Genomic DNA, 22,408 nt, shown 5'->3' on the forward strand with positions numbered 1-22,408 from the left:
TTCACTTGTGGTGGGGTCACATGCAGTAACAGTGATTTATTTATTTATGTGGATAGTAGTGCTCTTAGCTGCTATAATACTACGCAGTCCACAGGAGGGTCAAATTTATTACTCCTAATCTGGACTAGAACTGGATCAAAAGCCTAAAAATGCAAACTTTGTCATTTTAGAAAGGACAGTCAATCACTTGAGTCCCATTACCTCATCTTTCAGATTCATGCAGAAAAAACATGTTATGTAGGACTTCTTTAGCACTTTGAGTTCCCTTATATATACACTGTATTTACTGAAATATAAGATGACTGCCCCCCCCCCCCGGTAATTACATTCTATATATGGAAAAAATAATAAATTGCATCAAGGCCCTCAATCATCTATTTCCTTCTTCCCAGATTTGTAGCTTTGTCCATTTCAAACTTCATAAACAGAAGACACATGCACTAATTGTCAACTGGGTTGAAATTATCTGTACAGAGAAGGACAAATGCATAAAATCTTACATAGCAAACTCAAGGTACTACAGTTCTGCCAGTTTCTTCTCCCATTTAGAATTACTTGATGAGTAGAGGGAGATTCACCGCTTTAAGGAGTTGGTTCTCTTTTAAATACTAGCCTCATTCCAGAAACTTTACTAGCGAATTGCAATGATAGAGAGTGGTGGCCGGGAAGGGATAGAGCGCTGTGTGCCACCACTGCCTGCCAGGATCAGGGGAGGGGGAAGCTCGCACACAGCAGCTGCTGCCACCAGCCTGTGCTGCTGCTACTCTGTGTCCGGCTGCATGCCAATACCCCCACTGGCCACCTGTCTGGGTGTCAGCCTGTGCAGAGCATTCTGATCAATTGTTTCAGTAAGCACTGCGATTGCCTACCGAGACAACCAATCAGAGTGCTCCAAGAGTGTTATGGACAGACAGACGCACGGACAGACTAAGTCCTTTACATATATAGAATTTAAAAGTGGAGTGAGGTTTGAAATGAGTGTAGTTAAAAAAACAAAACAAAAACCTCACAATTTCTAACCTGCTTTCACATGGATACTTGTTTAGATGTTGCTTAAACTGACCAAAATACTATACAAAGTCACTGAGTATGTTTTAGAGGTTTCTGTAGTATGAGCTCTTGTAGGTACATATCAGAGTAAAGTTAGCTGCATTTATGATAATCCTTGGGGATTAAGGACTCCTGAATTGCTAGTGTATGTAATGTGACAGCTTCCTAAAAAACCCTTTAGCACAACAGCAGAATGGAAAGGGGTTACTTACTTGCTGAGGTCCACACAACACTTCGCGAGCAAATATTTACATTGTGGGGTGGTACAGCTGTGTCCCTTCAGAAGCCTGTATGCCTTATATGCCTTTCCTGAGCGATAGTAACATGTTGCCAGTAAAAACAGCGCTTCTTCTGAATGTACTAGAAAGAAAAACAAAATAAACAAAAACAAAAACATCATTGTCATTTGATCAGTCTGTTTTTTGGTATAAGCAGCAAAAAGTGTAACTCCTGCTGTCAAGGAGGAAAAAACCCATAACAGATTCAATTAAGTTTCCTAGTCACAGTGTAAAGGATTTGTGCATTCTGTGTGACCCTATAAATAAGATTTGTCCAAGCTACTACATTAAGAAAACCGCAAATCATTTCATCTACCCTACCTATACAAGTCTTGAAAAGCACCAGAGTGCCATTTTAAGCACAATAAAACAAATTCGTAATTCTACTGCAAGTCACAGATCAGGAAGGACTGCATCATATCCTTAAGTGCACACTATTTTTTATCTAGATGCTTCTCAATTCAGGTATTTAAGAGTGCAGTTTTCCTATCAAGTAATAGGAGACACTATAGTAAGGTAAACCGATTTAAAGTCAGTGACTTAAAAATCACTAGTACACACACAGCACACTTATTTAGTTATTATATAAATAAAAAAGTAAGCAGGAAACCTGTGTTTAAGTAGCTGATTTTGGGGAAATTAAAGCAGATACTAAGCAAGATATAGAATAATTACTTCTCACTGATTAATATAACTACTAACATACGTTGATTTTCAGCCAAATATAGCCTGCCTATAATTTGGTCCTTTCTGGTAATAAGAAGGTTGTACAACAGTTAATATATTAAAAGATTCTTACTATTTCACATGTATATGACAGAAAGTGGTAAATTACTATGCATTTAAGTTTTGTTTTCACTTTTAATTTGCATCCAACTATATTTAGATGGAAAAGGGTATTCAATTAAAGTACTAAAACTAGGATTTTTAAAGATCAGAGATACACTAGATAAATTAACAAAAGTTTATTAAAACAAGTTAGTTTTTAATATTCCCTTTCATATTTACCATACTTAATAAATGCAGACCTGAAAAATGGCTATTGTTTTTGGTCATCAAAAGACAGGTGCCCAAGCCCGTAGGCATTTATTTCCCTCTGAAATCATGGGGAAGTAGTGCCTTTTGAAAATTCCACTTGGTAGCTAAATATTTTTAGAAAACCTGACCTCGGGTCAGTTCAGATTTTAGAATTATGAGGTAGCATGTACAGCAGAACAAATGCTGGCATGCAAACATGCATGCACATACACACAGCAACATGCTGTAACGCCAATAAACCTTGAATTAGGCTCAGAAGCTAATAGTGTCTTCTCCTCCGCACCTGTCATTCTGTATGTAGTTAAAAAAAAAAAAAAAAAAGCAGTACCCTTTGAGTAAAAAATTTAAAAGAGGGCTCATCATACGTAACATTTTAAATTCACACTGAAATTAGAAAACGCTTAGGCTTTAACGTGGTTATAATTTTTCATTTGAAGTTCTGACTGATTTTAAAAACAAAAAAGATTAACTTACATTTTTCTTTAAAAGGGTAAGTCAAAAAACCCTCTGCTAGGGAACAGTGTTCCATTAGCCCAGGATTGTCTAACTAGCAGCAACTCCAAGGGATCCAGGCTCCCTTTCCAGCTCTATTTTCTGTCTCCACCCTGGGGAACAGTGTAGTGCTGCATGGCACGGAACAGCACAGACTACACCCTAGGGCTCCTGCACAGCCTGGAGAGCCAAGAATGGCATGCAGCCCAGGGAGCCTGCAGCCTGTGCTAGTGCAACCCACAGACTCCAGCCACTTAGAAGCTGGACAGCCTTGCATCAACCCCTATCCCTGAAGCTAACAGCGATTGCTAACAAAGGTTAGGCTGGTAAATGACAGGGCACCCATTGTGAAGTGATATAACTAATCTCTAGTCTATTTAAAGAGGGTCCCATTATAAACACTTGATAAGTACATGTCTATCAGAAGATTCAAAGTTACCCAGAGAAGTCACTGGGGAACTAATGGAGCTCAAGGACCAGCAATAGCAATTCTGATGTAAAAACTTTTCAGACTCCTACCTGGAGAAACAACTCATACTATTGCAACAGGTTGAAAAGTGAATGAAGTTTTACTAGAACAGTTGTGTAGTCTTATTAGCAAGAGCCAAGGCATGGTTCTGCTGCCCAGATGGTACAGTATGTTTAACTGTAAACTTTGCAAAATCTGAGCTAAACTAGCTGCTATTATTTATGTCTGATACATGAAGACATGAAATTGGATATCTTCTGTAAGGAAGCATCATGTACAGAACTAAACAGAAAACATTTGGGCAAGATTCTAGATAGGGACGTCTAACTCAAACCCAAAAGGGACTGGGAAGGAAGGTACTCCCCATGAATCAGGGGCTAGTATTGCACTGAGGACAGGCAGCTCTCTTTTTTCCTGACATCACTCTTGCCCTTCCACTAATTAGATCTCTGCAGCAAATCAGTATTTCAAAAGGCACAATTTCCGTTGTATTTATTGGTTATCAGGTTCCAATAGCAATTAAGAGTTCAGTACCGAGATAGATAGGCTTAAGCCAGCTCTCTGCAAAAGTGCAAATGTTTAAACCTTAAAAGGTACAGCAGATTACTATCTGACCCTATTCCAACTACAGTCAGAGTATCAGCAAATACCCAAGGTTATTGCAAAAATTATCAAAAAATTTAACTCTGTGTTGCTAGGCCATGATCAGTCAGTCCATCAAGCTGTTTTATATGTAGATATTTTCATTTCTAATAATATATAAAATAGTGTATTCAGATCATTCTCTCCATTTGATACATGGCTTTGTACATGTCCTTTAACAGCATCTGAAGTGAGCTTGAAGTTGAAGTCACAGTAAGAGTGGCTCACTTAATTCAGGCAATGTGCTAGAAATTAAAGTTGTGAACCACCCAGATATGAAGGATCCAGACTCTACTCACCCATGAACAACTGATTATATATAGGCATGACAAGCATTTTCTATGCATTCCCAAACATCACTTCAATCACGACTTTTACAGCAAACAGTTCTCACCAAGCTGCCCATTAAATGTGAATTTACCTTTATTCGGCCACTTTAAAATTACTCATACTGTTTGGTTCTAAACATGTACTACCCCATGCTTTTTTCAACACTATACATTCACTTGCAATTAGGTTGCTTCTTTACTTGTACTGTTAAGTCCCTCTGAACTAAACTTAATCTTTAGTTTTGATTAATCTGAAGTTATGTTCTCAGTAACATTTGTCATCCTGCTACTTACCCCCTTTAAGAGATCATAATAAGCATTTTGTTGTAGACCCTTGGGACATCTCCCTCAGCATTTTGCCTTGTTGAAATAGACCATTTATTCCAAAGTCATTTTCTACCTATTGTTTTCTAAGAAGTAATAAAACTAGGAGCTAAAGGGAACATGAGATGTCAGTAATCCTTACTAAGAACACAGTGAAAAATCTTCTGAAAGTCCAAGTAAATTGAGATGAACAGAATCTCATTTATCTTTTATTTTGGCATGCCTGGAAAGTGAGACATTTGATTTTCTTTTCCTTCCAGTTATTCCCCATCAGGCTCCTCCAGCTGTTTATAATTCTGCTTGAAATTTAAGACAAATAATTAAATCAGAATTGTGATACTGAAACGATGGCAGCTTTTGTAGTTCCTAGGATTAGGTTATAGTAGCAGAGTGCTTAAGGTATCTTCCTTCAAAATCCTCTTCACAGGGGTTTTTGGCTTCTTTGACCATGGGGTGGCGTTCCAAGAAGATGGACTGCTGGAAAGAGATGGGATCCACCTGACGAAGAGAGGGAAGAGGGTCTTCATACAGGCCTAACCTAGTGAGGACAGCTTGAAACTACTTTCACCACGGGTGGAGGAAAAAAAACCCTGGAATTAAGTAGAGCCTGGGGACCTGGATAAAAGATAAGTCAGGGAAAGCAATAACAAAAGCCTTAGCAATGTTCTCAGGGAAAGGATAGGACTCTCAGTTAGATACCGAAAATGTTTACACATTAATGTGAAAAGTACAGGGAATACAACAGGAAGAATATCAGGTTATAGTATAAACACAGAATTGATATTAATTGCGATTACAAAGATGCAAATGATTGCAGTACTGCCATAGATAGAGGTGTACCAATATATCAGTTGCATATCAGATCGACACTGATAAAAAAGAAAAAGTTAACCTTATCAGCAATCAGCTTTTTTTTTTTTTTTTTTTGCCAGTGTTGCCAGTAATGTAACCGATAAATACTGTGAGCATGTGCGCAGCTGCAGCACGCATGCCTCTGCAGCATGCACGTGAGGAGGAATCCAGCTGGGCAGCATGGAGAGCTGCATGTGGCTGATAAGTCTACAGGAGGGAAGGGATGTTGGGGGAGGGGAGCAGATTGCAGCCCCCATGGTGAAGGAAGGGGCAGGGGCTGCCCAGCCAGGGCAGAGAATCCTACCCTGGAAGCGGGTTGGAGCTACAGGCAGCTGGGCCTGGAGGTCACAGACAGGTGGGGAGGAGAGGCTACTGCTGTGCTTACCCCTGGGGAAGGCACAGGGGGCATGTGTCTCCTGGATTTGTGCACAGGGTAATGGCAGACTGCCTGCTGAGGCTCCAGTCTAGGGACAGCACTGGCCTCTTCCTGGGAAGGGAGCTGGGCAGGTGGCAGCAGCACTGGGAGGTGGGGCGGCTACAGGAAATTTTAGGGTGGCCGTAGCCCACCCCATAGCCACGCTTCCCAGCACTGCCACCATTGCCCACCCCAAGCACAGCCCCAGCACCCCCCACCAGTAAGAGGCTGAGGCACCCCCTGGCCCTGAGCCCACAGTGGGCAGCCCACCCTCACCCTGTGCAAAAATCTGGGGGGCAGATGCTTCCCATGCCTCTCCCAGGGGTGCAAGCAATGGCTTCCATCTCCCTCCCATGCCCCCTGGACAAGCTGCCCACAGGTCCATCCCACTTCCAGCAGGGCCACATTCACCACCCTGGCTGGGCAGCATCTGCCCCTGCCTCACTCCCTCCCTCACTGTGGGGAAGTCAGTCTGTACCCCTCCCCTTCCCCACACCCCTTCCCCCACCACTTACTGGCCAGACACTGCTCTCCAAGCTGTTAGGCTGCATTCCTGTAAATTGGTTATTGGATCAGTATCGGCCGATATGGCTGGTTAGTAACTGGCCATCAGTATCAGCCAAAAAAATCTGAAGTCTGTGCACCTGCAATAGATAGGTACAGTTTATTCAGAAAAGACAAGCCGGGGAGAGAAGGAGGAGGTGTTTTTGCCCTACATATAAGAGATGATATATAGGTCTTCAGACATGTGGTACAAGAAGTAGAAGGCAGGCCTGTTAAAAGGCTCTGGGTAAAGGTCAGAGAGGAGAGCAGTGAATTAGGGGAGGGAGGGCATTTGCTACAGGCCATAAAACTAGAAGGAGGCTTTCCTTAAAAGAACTGACAAAAGGTTTCCCTAGTCGCAGGACATGGTTCTCATGGGGGACTTCAACTATTGGGATATCTGCTGGGGGAGGGCAGCAGCAAGCATAGCAGTGCAATGTACAAGCACTCCAACAAATTTTTGGAGTCTGTTGGGAATAACTTTTTGATACGGGTGGTAGACAGTCCAACTGGAGGTGGGGATGGGGGCAGGGAAGAGCTCTCTTTAACCTACTGCTCACAAGCAGGAAGGAACTGGTTAAAAATGTGAAGATGGACAGTAGCTTGGGTGACAGTGACCACAAAACTATAAGAGTTCAAGATCTTACGGGGAGAAAGGATAGAGAGCAGCACAAGAAAGACACTGGACTTCAGAAACGCAAACCTGAACCAACATGGGGAACTGATGGGCAGGATCCCCTTGGAGGAGAAATGGAATGCAGGAGAGCTGGCTCTACTTTACCCTTTTCAGAGCATAGGAATAAGTTATGCCAATGCAATGGAAAAATGGGAAGTGTAACAGGAGGCCAGCCTGGCTGGAGAGCAATCTCTTTAATGAGTTGAAACTCAAAAAAGAATCCTATAAAAAGAGGACACTTCGGTCACAGTATGAAGGACGAGTGTAACAGTATTGCACAGGCATGCAGAGAAAGTGTCTGAAGGCCCAAAGCATGATCTGAGGTGTAACTGGCAATGGGACATAAGACAAAAAAGGATTCTACAAGTATGGCAAGAGGAAGAGGAAAATCAGAGAAACCAAAGGTCCCTTATGGAATGTGGAAGGCAATCAAGTTACAGATAATGCAGAGGAAACTGAAGCATTTAATGCCTTTTTTAAATTCTAATAGACAAACAGCCTAAAGCAGGGATATCAAATACATGGCTCACAGAGCCCTGTTATCCTGTCACGTGCTGCCCTTAGTCTGAACTGACGCAGACTGAACCTGCAGGTTGAGTCTGGGACACGTGCTGCATGTGGAATCCATTCTGGTCACCTCCTCCAGGCTCTTCTGGACATGCACTGCACACAGTGCCTGCTCTAGCCAGTCCAGGACCAGGACTGCATCTAGCACTGTACAGGGTGGGTTCCAACACTGGCTGGGACTGCACTCCCCCCACCCCTTCTCACTCACCTGCCATTTTTGTTGCTCTGCACCAGCCTCCTTCCAAGCTGGTCATCTCTTTCTTGAAGGACCCAGGACAGACTCCTGGAGAACCTCACTTGTATTACCTTCTCCTGACTAGACACTGAGCCATTGACTGCTCATTGAATAGGATGATCCAACCAGTTGGTGACCTTACAGAACTTTCATCTAGTCTGTATTTCTATAGATTGTGAATGAAAATGTCATGAGAGATGGTGTGAAAAGCCTTGCTAAAGTTAAGGTAGATAGCCTTGCTAAAGTTAAGGTGGATTACATTCATTGCTCTCTCCCACTGTCCACTGAGCCCACTGCCTTACCAAAGAAAGAAATCAGGATGGTCAGGCATAACATGCTCTTGGGAAATCCATGCTTGCTGTTCTTGATAACTTTCTCTTCTAGGTGCTTCAAAATAGATTCCTTGAGGACTCGTTCCATAATTTCCCTCCCCCTGCCAAATATAGAGGTTAGGCAGATTTGTTTTGTAATTCCCTTATTTCTCCTCCTTCCCTTTCTTTTAAAGAAGGGCACTGTATTTACTGTTTTCTAGACATTCAGGACCTTGCCTGTTCTCCACAAATCCTCAAAGAGAATAGCCAGTGGCTCTGAAATTACCTCAGCCAATTCCTTCAGTAGTGTAGAATGCATCCCATCCAAACTGGTTGACTTGAACGTATCTAGCTTATCTAAGTACACCCTAACTTGTTCTGCTGTTACTCTAGCTCATGGGTGTCCAAACTCATCTGGCCCTGCAGGCTGAATGAGTGAACATGGGGTTAGTTCACTAGCCAGATTTGAGCCATAGGGCTCACAGACTTCCTCGCCTCAACCCATGCTGGATCCAGCACCCATGGCTACTGCTTTGGCATTCATATTGAATGTTATGCCGATCCCAGAGTGGGCAGCATATGCAGCTGGCAAAGGCACTGCATGTAGAACTGATTCCAGAGTGGGTGCTGCACTACACACAGCATCTATTCTTGCTGATCTGGGGTCTCCTCCACATGTGGTGTGCCTGGTAAGTGGTGTGGAACTGTGTAGTGCACCATACCTGCTCCAGTCAATTGGGGACCCATGCTGCATGCCACATCTGTAACAGGTTTACACCCGTTACTGGGGAAAAGACACAGGGCAGGACCACAGGGCTAGGTCCCTTTAAGGCAAGGCCTTGCAGAGCCAGGAGTGAAAGACTACAGCTGAGAGCAAGCTGTGAATCTGTCCCTTCTTGGGGTGGCATGCCATAACGCGGACCTCCTGGGCAAGCCTGGCTCGAGAGAGTTGGGCGACAGGAAAGAGGACCCAGTGCCATAAAAAACAGATCCACAGGTGCTAGCAAGAGAAAAGAGGCCCTGTGGGGAAGGTAGGAGGGATGGCTCTCAGAAGGGGGAGAGAGACCACCCTAGAAGCCAGCAGGGTGGACCCTGGGCTGCACAGGGAGTTTCTCAGAAGACAAAAGAATTGCTGCAGTGGTGAAGGTCACCACCCACAAGCTGGGTCCAATCAGCTGGAGGGCAGGATCCAGCTTGCGGACCATATTTTGCCCACCTCCATTCTAGAGGATAAAAAGCTTTTTTTTTAAACCATGAAAGTCAACCAACCAAAAATACCATGCAGACAATATTCAATATATAGGCAGGCAAAAGAAGGTTTTTCTTGAATGAGTCATGGAATTTAAAGAGCAACTAGATCTCAACCTACACTGAAGGAGGTCATTCAGTTCAACAGATGGCATAACCTGTAAGGTCCACTGTATGAGGTTGGTATACAAGAAGGTCTTGGGATTAGTTCCTTAGCTACTGTAGTTATGTTAAACCCAGTGAAATTACTGCAAATTTCACCTGTTTATATGAGCTGAGGCTCCAGGCCTGCATCCTTGCTCCTGAGAACTACTTCACTGTTGGTAACATACAAAATATATGTGAAGGCATAGACTACTCCACTCACACCTTCAGCTCTGACATTCAGTAGATTGTCACTTGTAAATTAGCACTTTATAAAAAAAAGTCAAGATTTGCTGCCATAAAGCACTTGTAGCAGGACATGACAGTGAACTGGATTAACTGTTAAACATTCCTAAAATTTAACTCATAATCTTTAACTTCTGAGAGAATATGGAGCTTGACAAGCAAAACTTTACATACGTGAGAAGCCAATTTTTGGTGCTCTTGTCTAATACAATGTAGGGAACTCGGGCACCTCATTACTGAAGAAATGAGCTAAATGCAATACTCTTGGTGTAGCCATATCAGAGCTTTATGAAAAAGCTATAGTTTATGATATACCTTCTCATACCTATGCATAGAAATGACAGAACTGTTTAGATAGCCTGAGTGGGTCTGTGCCAAGCAAACAACTGCTTGTCTGGATTAGAAGCCTGCTGGGTTTCTCCTACTATCCTGTATACAGCCAGTTTGGAGTCCTTAGAGCTGCCAAGGGAAACAATCAGATACAATATGGGCCAGGACACTAGCACAGCATTCTAAATCTCAGTAGGAAATAGAGGCAGCCGTAAAAGAGTCTGCCAAACTTCACAAACTGCTGAACAACATGAGTTGTTGACGTTTCACAGTTGAAGCCCAACATGTAAATACTTCTTGGTGAGAACAGAACCTTTGATAAGTTTTATAGGAAAAGAAGCCCAAAGCAACTAAAAAGGACTTTAAGTTGCTTTGGAGGAAGGGGCAACAAGGGAGGCTGTATTCTTACTGAGAAAGTAGGACAATCTGCTAGTTACTTCAGGTGTCAGTTCACGAATGCATGAAGCCTGGGACAAGAAGTAGGAAGAACTGGAAGTCCTCAGTCAAGGCACTATGACATTACTGGAATAACAGCCTTGGTGGGATAGTTCCCATGACTGCAGTACTGTCATGGACAGATGCAAACTGTTCAGGAAGGACAGGCAAGGGAGAAGAGGAGTTGCACTTCATGTAAGAGCTTTATGGTTGTTCAGAGCTCCAGCATGAAACTAGAGCTAGGGCTGTTGAAAGTCTCTGGATTAAGGTCAGAAGGGAAGAGCAACAAGGGTGAGGTTGTGGTGGTTGTCTGCTAAGGACCACCAGACCAGGAGGTGCAAGTAGATGAGGCTTTCTTCAAACAGCTAGCAGAAGTTTCCAAGCCATAGACCTGGGTTCTCATGGGGGATTTCAACCACTCCAACATCTGCTGGGAGGGCAATACAGCAGTGCACTGGTAATCCAGGAAGTTTTTAAGGACAACTTCCTGGTACAAGTATTGGAGAGACCAACTAGGGGCTGTGCTCTTCCTGAACGCTGCTCTCAAACATGGAAAAACTGGCAGGGGATGCAGAAGTAGATGGCAACTTGGGCAGCAGTGATCACAAGGTGATAGAGTTCAAGATCTTGACAAAATGAAGTAAGGAGAGCAGCAGAGTGAGGACCCTGGACTTCAGAAAAAGAAGAAAGTGATTAGGAAGAGTTGGCATGGATGCAAGCAAGGGCAAGTTATGCCTGACCAACCTGGTGGCAGTCATAATTTCATAGTTTCTAGGGTCAGAAGAGACCCCAGTAGATCATCTAGTCCGACACCCTGCCATGGGCAGGAAAGAATGCTGGGGTCAAACGACCTCAGTAAGACATACATCTAGCCTCCTCTTAAAGACCCCCAGGGTAGAACCAGCACCACTTCTCTTGGAAGTTGGTTCCAGACCCTAGCCAGTTGGTTCCAGATCCTAGCCTAGTCATCTTGTCAGAAGAAAATCAGGTTGGTCAGGCATGACTTGCCCTTGGTGCAGCATCCATGCTAACTGTTCCCAATTACTTTCTTCTCTTCCAAGGGCTTAGAAATGGATTCCTTGAGGACCTGCTCCACGATTTTTCCAGGCAGAGGTGAGACAGACTAGTCTGTAGTTCCCTGGATCCTCCTTCTTCCCTTTCCGAAAGATAGGCACTATATCTGCCCTTTTCCAATCGTTCAGAACCTCTCCCAATTGTCACAGGTTTTCAAAGATACTGGCCAGCAGCTCTGCAATCACATCAGCCAACTCTGTCATCATCCTTGGGTGCATCATACCTGGCCCTATGGACTTGTACATGTCCAGATTTTCTAAATAGTGCCCAACCAGTTCTTTCACCAGAGCTGCACACCTTCACCCCAAACTGTGCTGACAGGAGCAGTAATCTGGGAGCTGACCTTGGCTGGGTTGATAGGGCTACATGTCTGTTCTTCAGATAAACTGCTGCAGGTAGAGAGGACTTCAGCTTGCTGCCAGAGGTCACATACTTACAGCTTGCTGGGACTCCATGTTCTCTTCATTCTCTGGCACTCCTTCCTCCACAGTCCTAGACTTCTCCTTCAGCACTGAATTGATGAACTCCTCATGGCAGACGATGCTTCAGAGCATTACTACCTCCCCTCGTAGCACTCTTGCCTGCTCCCTGATGGAACTACCAGGAGGCACCACACACACTGCAGGCACTTCCTCACCTGGCTGTCACAGCACCAAGCCAGGACGTGGGTGGAAGCCTCGACAGTGAGCGGTCCTGTCTGGACAGACACCTCACAGGTACAAGCACAGGAAGAGCTAGAAGTAGCAGTGGCTCTGGCATTGCAGCATCCTCCAGCCCTTTCTCTGGGTCTTAATCTGCCGCGTCTCCTCCTGCCCCTCTTTCCAAGTAGACCTCCCCTACCAAACTCCCCCATAACTTGGCCCATTCAGTGCTCCTTAGTCCCCAGATGTTCCCTTTTCCCTGCTTCCTCTCACCAAGTTTACAGTGAAGGAAGGTGAGAGAGTTTTCAGGAAAACTCCCTAGGTGAATTCCCACCCTTCCTAGCTTTTGGTCATTTCTAGCCAAACAGGATAGATCCTATAAGGTATTTCCACAGATTACCTGTATAACTATTTGCATGATCAGGCTTAACATCAGTGGCAGCTACAGCAAACTCTCATTCAGTTCATGTTAATGCATCTTCAAAAGACTAACAACTACATTCCATGAGGACACCCTCTAAAGTCTATGGAAATCTAAGCTATTCACTATCTGCCAAGAATTGTTCAGCATGTTGTAGGACTGGGCTCCAGCAACAAATCATTTCTGATGTTATAACTGTGCATGTAATATTTTAGCAAAGGTAATTAGTCTAGTGTTCTCAACATTAATTGGGATATATTGAACATTTTAAAATATGAAACAATGTATGTTCTAAAATAAACCATAAGATGCAGTGTGTAACATTGCTGCTTTAAGAGCCCTGTCTTTTAAATTAATAATTAAATCTCATATAAGACAATGTTAGTCACATTTGTTACATACTACATCAGCAAGTTTAAATCCAAGGTCCTGCCTTTAGTCTGATGGAAGCCACATAGATGCAGGTATTTTTCATATGCAAGTTTATTAAAAAAAAAAAGTGTACAAAAGATTAGGAAAAAGTCTCCTAAACCTAAAAAAAGGAATTAAATATAGGTTTAAAAAAAAAAAAAAAAAAGCAGGATGAGGCAAAAGGTAGGTGCTAGGTCAAAAACAAACAGAAAGGTGGCGTTGTCCTTAGAAGATTAGGACAAGCAAATAAGGGGATTCACAGGGCAGCTGTATGGCATCTGCATGGAAACACATGCCAGATCTAATTGCACTATAGTGAAAGAACTGGAAGCCTTGCATGTGTATGCACATGGCTGTTGAATTTCCTGCTCTGAGTGCCACTGAGTTTCACCTTCTGAATTTCTTCCTTCTGCTTAGGACCACATCATACACACCTGCTCAGCGCATCAGAATAGGATGAGGAATAGCGAAAACCATACTTAAGATCAGGAGGAAGGTTGTCTGGTTTAAGTCTGCATTGATTTGAAAAAGGAATTTGGAGTGGGGAGGGATGGAAAACCACCAAAACTCAAATGGAAAAAAAAAAAAAAAAAAAAAAGTAAAGCAAGTGTTACATGTACTCGGCCTCATCTACCATTGGAGCTAGTCTTTTTCCCAAATTTCTAGGAGTTTAGGGCTAAAGGCAGGAGCATCCCTTCTACTCCTGGTTTCAAGCCAGTTCAGGATATTTCAGCCTCTAAAACTTTTCAGAGCTTGGTTTCAGATGTGTCCCCAATGATTTAAGTGGAGAGCTACTGACTAGGTTACTGCTGCAACAAACATTCACAGACTCCATTCTTACTTTTCTCAAGCTCAGTCTACGCTGCATAGCTCTACTGGCTTCTCTCAACTAGAAGTGCAAAAAATATCACACACAGTAGTCACCCTCTCTTTGCCAGGAACTGCACCCCTTTATTAACACAGCTTTGCTAGCACAAACACTGCCACCAGCAGGGATTTTCTTGCTCGAAGGAACTGGGGGTTAACTGGTAGTACAAGAACTCTGCAGCATATAGGGAGTGTACACATCTCTAATTTTTCATTAAACTAACTCTATTCAAAACAAAGACTTAAAGAAATTATGGTAACAGTCATGTACAATTAAGAGTTAACTCTTTATGCTCAAGTACTCTCATCCTCCCTTTCCTACTACAGTTTGCATGCAAAAAAAGTAAAAAAAAAACTTCTAATGTAATGTAGCCAATGCTTTCATAACTATTTAGTGAAATCACAAGCCAATTTTACACTATCACAATTGCTTCCATTCTTAAAAGACTGATATCCCTGAACTCAGATAAAGATTTTATAGCAAGTTTAATGAGTTTGCCCAAGTTGTCTTAAAAAGGACAGCTGTATGTTTACCACAGTGTTTGATTAAAAAAAACAAAACACCCCAAAGAACCCCAAACAAACAAACAAACAAAAAAATCACCATATTTACTCAAATTCAAGATGATTTGAAATTTAAGATGACCCTCCAGTAAACAGATTCTAGACAGGGGAAATTTATAAGTTTGTTATAATTTTTAATCTCCAGAGACTAATATTTGGAAAGTCATCTTAAAATTTATCCCTCCACCAACACTGAAGTGGGGCAAAGTGTCAGGGGGGCAGAGGGTCTGACTCCTCACCCCTTGCTATCTGCCCCATTTAACCCCACAGTACCTGAGCACTTCACATCTGTCCACACCACTCTGTGGTGCCCACCCTCTGCTGCTTGGCTCCCCACTTATTTCTCCTGCTGCCTGGCTTCCCCCACTACTGGTTCCCCTCCTGCTCACCTCCCCACAAGGCCTGTGCTTCCTTGCAACTCCCAGGTCTGGAGTTGCAGCTGTTGCCCTGCTCCCTGCCCCCCATCTAAGAGAAGGGGCTTTCCCTACACAATGTTGAATAGGGAAGGGGGGAAGAATCCAAGACAAGGTGGTAGGGTTTAAGTAAGTATGGTATGTTATAAACCAGAGCTGGAAGCATCTAAAATTGAGGTTGCTTTACACTTTCCATTCCAAGAACCTGTTTTCTATTGCTTATATAATATTTCATCCATTTTTAACCATTTGAGCTAGTTTTTCCTGCCTGCTCTCTGCATGAGACAGGTTTATTTTTCCAAGAGATGAAAAAGTTAAGAGGGGGAAAAAAAAGTGTGGGTGTTCTGTCCATGACTAATCCATGTGCCCTCTCTGTTTGAAGAGCTACAGCACTTCTATATTTTGGGTAACAGGCTTCATTTAGGAGATAGCCTGCATGTCAAGGATATGAATTTTGCCATTTCCTTAAAAAATGCAATCGAATCTGGCCACACTGCAAGACCTGTGGGAATTTTCTGAGGGAGAGGAGGTAAAAAAGAAGGGCAAACAAAACCAAAATTATTCAAAGTTCTCAGACTTGGTAGCTATTTAAAAAAAGAAAGACTTCCAGAGATAGTCTTCTCTAAGGGTGACAAGGTTTCACACCTCCTAGGGCTGACCAAATTGCACATGCACCATTTCCAGAGAGACTTTTTAGTGCTTTATTTTAACTTAGTAGCGTTCTTTTAACATAGATTTGCACAAATGTACAATATAAGCTGTATATTGAATAGATAAGGGGATGCTTCATGTTCTCTGCTATAAGATGTAGTCTATCGCAGGTCATTCTCAACTGGGTTGCCACAAGATCACTTTAAAGGTGTAACTGCACCCAGCCTCCATGCAAGAAAGCAGTAAGTGCTTTTGTGTTCTCTTCCACCCGTCTGGTGTCCTGCGCCTGCCCTAGTGTCCCACAGACAAGCAGAACCTCCAGGTGCTCTTCTGGGAATTGCTACCTTGCCCTGCCCTCCCCCCACCCAGCAGCTCTGGTGCCAGCCCCTCTCACTGCCTGCAGCAGAGCCTGCTGCTTGGTGACACAAGGCTGCAGAGCCATGCTTTTCAGCCCACCTCATCCTCCAATACTCTCCAGGGAGGTGGGAAGGGTTACAGGGGCAGATAGCTCCAGATACTGGCACACAAGAGCCTGGAGAAGAAGTCTTGGTGGTGAGGGCTGCTCTTGGCCCCACAGATACAGACTAGAGGCTGGGAGAGGGCAGATGGTAGAAAGAGCCACGCATGATGAGGTGATGTCCTGCCCTTGCTGCCCTCACTTGACCTGTGTCAACCTGGTAGAAGGTAGCCAATGGAGTCTCCCAGGGTTCAGTACTTGGCCAGTACTTTTCAAATATCTTGATCAATGATCTGGATGTCAGGGAGAAAAGCACACTGGCAAAGTTGACTGATGACACCGAGCTGTGGGGAAGTGTGGCCATGCATCAAGGTAAGCTGATGATCCAGGAGGACCTAGACAGATTAGTTAGATGGGTGGAAGAGAACTAGATGCTGTTCAACACTGGAAAGTACAAAGAGCTCTGAGGAGGAAAAATCCACAACAAACTTACAGGCTCAGTGGTGCTGTGCTAGCTCACACCACGTCCAAAAGGGACGTAGGGGTCAAAGTTGACCATAAAATGAATACGAGCCATCAGTTTGATGCTACAGTTAGCAAAGCAAACAATACACTGGCACTCATCAACCGATGCATCTCAAGCAAAACTAAAGGAAGTCATTCTCCCACTCTCTTCTACATTGGTGAAGCTGCAGCTGAAGTCCTGCATCCAGTTCCGGGCACCACACTTCAAGAAGGATGTGGAGAAGCTTGAGAGAGCCCAGAGAAGAGGCACTGTTCTATAAATAGAGGCCTGAAGAGAGCAATCCATACAAGGAAAGGCTGACAGACATGAGACTGTTTAGCCTAGAAATGAGAAGACTTCAGGCGGATTTGGTGGCAGCTTACAAATATATCAGGAGTGAGCACCAGGGGCTAAGTGAACAACTATATTCACTGCAGCATCCCAGGGGAAAGCCAGAAACCGTCAAACTCCTAGAAGGTTTCAAACTGGATACGAGGAAAAATTTCTTCACTGTTCGTGTGAACAGATTCTAGAATAGATTCCCAGCAGGGGTGGTTGCAGGCATCATCCTGGAGATCTTCAAAAGGAAACTGGACACCCACCTTGCAGGGGTTATTTGACCCCAGCAGTCTTTCCTGCCCAGAACAGGGGGGCTGGACCCAGTGATCTCACAAGGTCCCTCCCAGCCCTAAACTTCTGTGAATCTACAAGCAGAGCTTACAAAACAATAAATACTGAGGTCTCTTAGCACTTCACAGGGGACAAAAGATTGATATACTAAAAAACTCTTACAGGTTTGGGCAACTGATTTAATGCTGCAAAAAACAAGCAAACAACAAAAGCCTCACAGTAAGTTTGATGAAAAGCACAAAAGCAAACAAAATCTGTCTGTGTGGACATGTGTGAAAGAAGGAAAAAATTTTTGCCAACTTAATATCAAATTTAAAAATAAAATACATAGTAATCATCCAGCCTTATTTAATAAACTGTTATACAACACACAGAGCAGGTCAGCACATGCCCCTGCCACAAAGCATTATGCTACTATGATAGAGACCAAGACTAAAAGGAATTTTTGGATAGCAGCTCATGGCAAAGAGGAAGCATCTGAGTTCAGAGACAGGAGACAAGTCAGAACGTTTTTCTGTTGACCAGTTCCAGTAGCAGCACTAATTATGAAACCTTTTACAGCCAACAAAATTTTAAAAGGCACTACAAGAGCGAGTGGGCTAGACAAAATAGTTATACCATGCAAAACCAAGAATATATAAGCTTATGAAATTCATTGCATTTACATGGCAGAATCAAGCTTAGCACAAAGTCCCCAAAAGTACCTTCAACTTTAAAAAAAAAAATACATAATAATTAGAAGTTAGTGTCCCTATGGAGGTTAACTATACTTTTTTAAACAGATACTTCAGCACATACCTTCTGCATATAGCCTTTCTGCCAGGAACACTGCATCCCGATAAGCATAGTGGTTAAGTGCTTGCCATATGGCGGCCTGTAGAAAGAGGGGCAGGGAGGGGGAGGAGAGGGGAAAGGTTTAAAACACCACATATCCAATTACACAAACACGTGAATGAACAATCAATTCTAAATTAATAGTTTATGAAAAAAGCCAAAGGAAAGATATACCAAGGGTCCACAAAATTCAGTTAATTGTTCAATTTTACCAACAAAAATTAATATTTTTTAAAATAATAAAGTTGAAATGACTGCTTTGGAGAGAGATGCATCTATAAGGGAAGTCTGCAGTGCAAACTGTTATACCCTGACCACTGGTCAAGAGTTAGTGGCATTCCTACAAATATAGGAATACCTCTGCTAATTTCCCCACACTTGTTACACAATTCTGAATGAGTTTGGTCCATCTGTTACTAGCATCAATAGGATTCTTTCCATGGAACAGTGGAATGCGATTGGCCCCTACTCATGATTGACTGAGGGATGCTATGACCAGTTATTACCAGATTATATTAAAAGAAAGAGGTAAGAACATATTACGAGAAATGACAGCAAAACCAAGTATTTAACCATTTGTGCATTTTCAGATCCTATATTAAAAAGCAAAGAAATTGAGTAAAGAATATTAAAGTACCCACTGCAACTTACAAAAGCAATAGTACTGTACTGGTTTATAACCAACTTAGTTCATGACTTACCACCATACAGCTTAGATTGTGCTAGTGACTGTTGCCATCATGACTGTTGAATACTTCACTGAGAACAAATGTGATCTAGACAGAATTTTGTGATGGTACAGATGAACATGTTCCTCCATGAACAGAAGTTAGCATGAACCATTGGTTGCTGCTGCATGAAAAACTAACTGCACCAACCAAAGCACTTAAGTTTTACACAGGAATACAGCAACTATATAAGTAAACCACACCCCTCACCTTTTCCCACCAGCATGCAGGAGGATAAAAAGCTCCTTGTCTTACATTCTCATACAAGGAAACCTCATTAAATATACCATCTATCATTAAACCAATGTCAAAAGGAGCATGTGCTCAGTAATGGAAACCAGTTATGAAATTCATTAAAAAGGCAGCTAACACTGAGCATGACTATAAAATGCGTGGCCCATAGTGGGAAAACGTAGTGATAGGAACCTCTCTTTTTTTGTTGGTATGGCTCTTAAAACAAATTAAAAACAAACAAACAGGCCGCTGTTTCACCAGGAGGGAATGGGCACTAGCCTGGAGGTACAGTAAAAGCTCTATTATCCAGCATCTCCCAGGAATGGAGGATGCCAGATAACAAAACATGCCAGTTAACTGAGTGGCAAGGATGCCTGTTTGGGCTGCCACTTCTCCCGTCGCATCCACGGCATCACCATCCCTCCTGCGGGCCCCACCGGACAGGGAGATGAGCCCTGCGCAGCCTGCTATGCCCCGGGCCACAGGGGCTCGGCAGAGCAGGCTGCTTTGCCCTGGGCCGTGGGGGCTCAGAGAAACTGGAAGTGCCACGGTGGGCACTTCTGGTTTCACTTTGCCTTACAAGCCCGCATGCCAGTTCACAGAGCACGCCGGCTAATGGAACTTTTACTGTACTACAATACAAGGCCAGCACTCGGGGAAGCAGAAGTAAGCTCCAACACCCTCCCATGGTGCCAAAAATGCTGATGGCAACCCTTTTTTCTTTCTTTGTATGGCCCTTAAAAATAGGTGGGTGCTCCTTCCACAGGGAATTGATACTGGGCCTGGAGGCACTGCAATACCAGGGTGGCACTGGGAGGGCCAGAGCCAGTTCTGACACCCTTCCCTTGAGGCCAAAAATGCTTGCTGCTACACTTGATCACAGTCAAAAAGGCCAAGATGCTGATGGGAACCTTCTACAAATTTTATTGAAAACATACTCATCACCCTACATTTACAAATCTACACATATTGAGTATCCTTGTTTTACCAAGACTTCATAGCACAGAAACAACTACATATATTGAACCTGTAAGGTTTTGATATGTTCCTGTATATAACGTATCAACTTCCCACAAAAAACAAACCCTTACAGAAATAGTTTTCTTTATACAGAACCCCATGAAAAACTGTTTCCTCAGTAACCACCTGTAACTCTGCCCTCCCATTAGTCCTCTGCTGGTTTAGTGAAACAAGTGTGCACAGTTTTTTCCTCTACTTCTTTTCTGCCTCTTGCTCTCCAATCTCTTCCTTGTCCCTATCGATATAGTATTTCAGTTCATGCAGCCCCAGGTTCAGGCAGTCTCTTTCAGTGAAAGCTAATCCCTTAAACACCAAGAGGTTTCTTACTTTCCATAAACTACTTTCAACACCAAGTCCTTAATAATGTTTTTTCCAGTCCCTTATTGGTATGAGTCCATGTAGTACCATCTGCCACGTTAATGACAGGTTTATTTTGGTGACACTCAGAAAGTAGCCGACCCTTTCCCATACCCACTTTGCATATGGAAGCTCCCAAAACATCCCACTGTTTCTTTTTCCCCATCACACCTCTCCCTTGGGCACCTTGATGAACTAGTTAAGCCCCAGCTGTGCTGTACTTCTCTTACTGGCAAGATGCTTCTTAATCCAAGTGTCATAGTTTGTAGGGTTGGAAGGGACCTGAGCAGATCATCAAATCTGACCCCCCTGCCATGGCAGGAAAGAGTACTGGGGTCAAACAACACCAGCAAGGCGTACATCTAGCCTCCTCTTAAAGACCCCCAGGGTAGGAGCCAGCACCACTTCTCTTGGAAGTTAAGTCAGCATGTTCACCTTGTAATTTTTTACCCCATCGCTGCTATCCACACTGTCTTCACTTGTCCTTCTGTAAAGTTTCCCACTGGTACACCATCCTGGCTCTCCCTTACCACTTTCATCAATTTCTTATGATCCTTCAGGATCTTCAGCCTTACCTTCCCTATATACCTCTGCATGAATCCTTCTATCCTGATGTAATGAACAGCTGGCTGCCACACCCGTGGACTCTTCAAAGAGGTCTGATATACTTCTCATTTCCTCAAAACTGCAGCTGTGTGAAATTGGGCGATATGCACTGCTTTCCCCCTCTCTCCCCATTACATAGGCACAATATGCAAGGCATACTTTGCACAGATGAACAATCCCTAGTCTGGCATCCCCCATGCCCCTGCATTGTACAGTTCAGCTTCAGCCAACCTTTCTCTTTCAGCATTTCAGAAGAACACATACATTTCTCGTTGTACTTTTGTTACCTGCCACCATGTCAGCAGGAATACAATTCCCGTATATAAAATAAATTGGCAGTAGCACAGCCTTAAATGCCGTCACTTTTCTGGCAAAGGAGTGTCCTCCTGGACCATAACCAAAGTATTTGCTGCAGCTTTGCCACCACCTTTTCCCATGCCATATTATCTTTCCCTTCAGCATCATTCAAGATCCCTAGCACACCGATTTTTCTCTCTCATTTGAAGGCTCAACTTCTCCAAGTACCTCTGGTTCCTCACTCCCATTATGGTGCTTTTTGATGCATTCAGTTTAGCCCCTGGCACTTCTCCATACTCATATATGCTTTAGCACCCTTTCCATTTAAAGTCTTTATCTACTATATTTATATCATCCATATACAGGGTCTTCACAAAGCCCTTGTGCACAACCCAAGTTATTAAAGTTTAATAGTTCACAAAGACCTTATGAAGACTCTGTATAGTACGCATTTTACACCACCCCCTCCCAGTGTCTTATTTATGACCTTACCTTTTCTTATTCTTTGTGCTGATGGTTTCGTGCTGCGCACAAATAATAGTGGTAACAGGGGGCATCTTTGTCTCATCCCTGCATGGATTTTAAAGACCACACTTAGGTTCCTATTAATTTGGACTTGACTCAACTTCGCTACAAAACAACCTTATCCAATATATTAATTTCTCTGGGAATCTCATTTTTCATAGTACCTCAAATACGTAATAATGATCCACTCTGTCTTATGCTTCTTCTAAATCTAGGTTTGCTATAACTGTTTGTGGAGCAATATCTCCAATCACTCCGATCGCTTCAGAGTTCCTTCTACCTGGTACTTTGCATCCTTGGTCTTCAAGTATTACCTTCTGGAGCTTTTTCCTTATCCTTAAAGCTAGCATCTTGGCCATTAACTTGTAGTCCAGGGTTCAGCAACGTTTTTGGGTAGAGCGTCAAAAACACCCAAAACATCAACTTGTAAGACAGTTTCATAGTTGGTAGAGTCAGAAGGGCCATGGAGTAGATGTTGGAGTGCCAGGGAAGTAGCGCCTCCTGATATCTAGCCTCAATCTACCCTCTGCCAGCTTGTGACCGTTATTC

The 22,408-nt window shown here is 43.3% G+C and overlaps 1 protein-coding gene across 1 annotated transcript in view; it reads right to left on the reverse strand.

Annotated features, from left to right (window-relative positions):
• Nucleotides 1-22,408, reverse strand: part of CDC27 (cell division cycle 27) — a 75,066-nt gene that overhangs the window by 48,184 nt on the left and 4,474 nt on the right. The window contains exons 3-4 of the mRNA XM_019548519.1: nucleotides 18,057-18,162; nucleotides 1,263-1,410 (exon numbers count right to left, since the gene is read on the reverse strand). Coding sequence (XP_019404064.1) covers nucleotides 1,263-1,410; nucleotides 18,057-18,162 — 254 coding nt within the window. The remainder of the gene's footprint in view (nucleotides 1-1,262; nucleotides 1,411-18,056; nucleotides 18,163-22,408) is intronic.

This window comes from Crocodylus porosus, unplaced genomic scaffold (assembly GCF_001723895.1).
Source record: "Crocodylus porosus isolate Cpor-Errol unplaced genomic scaffold, CroPor_comp1, whole genome shotgun sequence".
Classification (NCBI taxonomy): Eukaryota; Metazoa; Chordata; order Crocodylia; family Crocodylidae; genus Crocodylus; species Crocodylus porosus.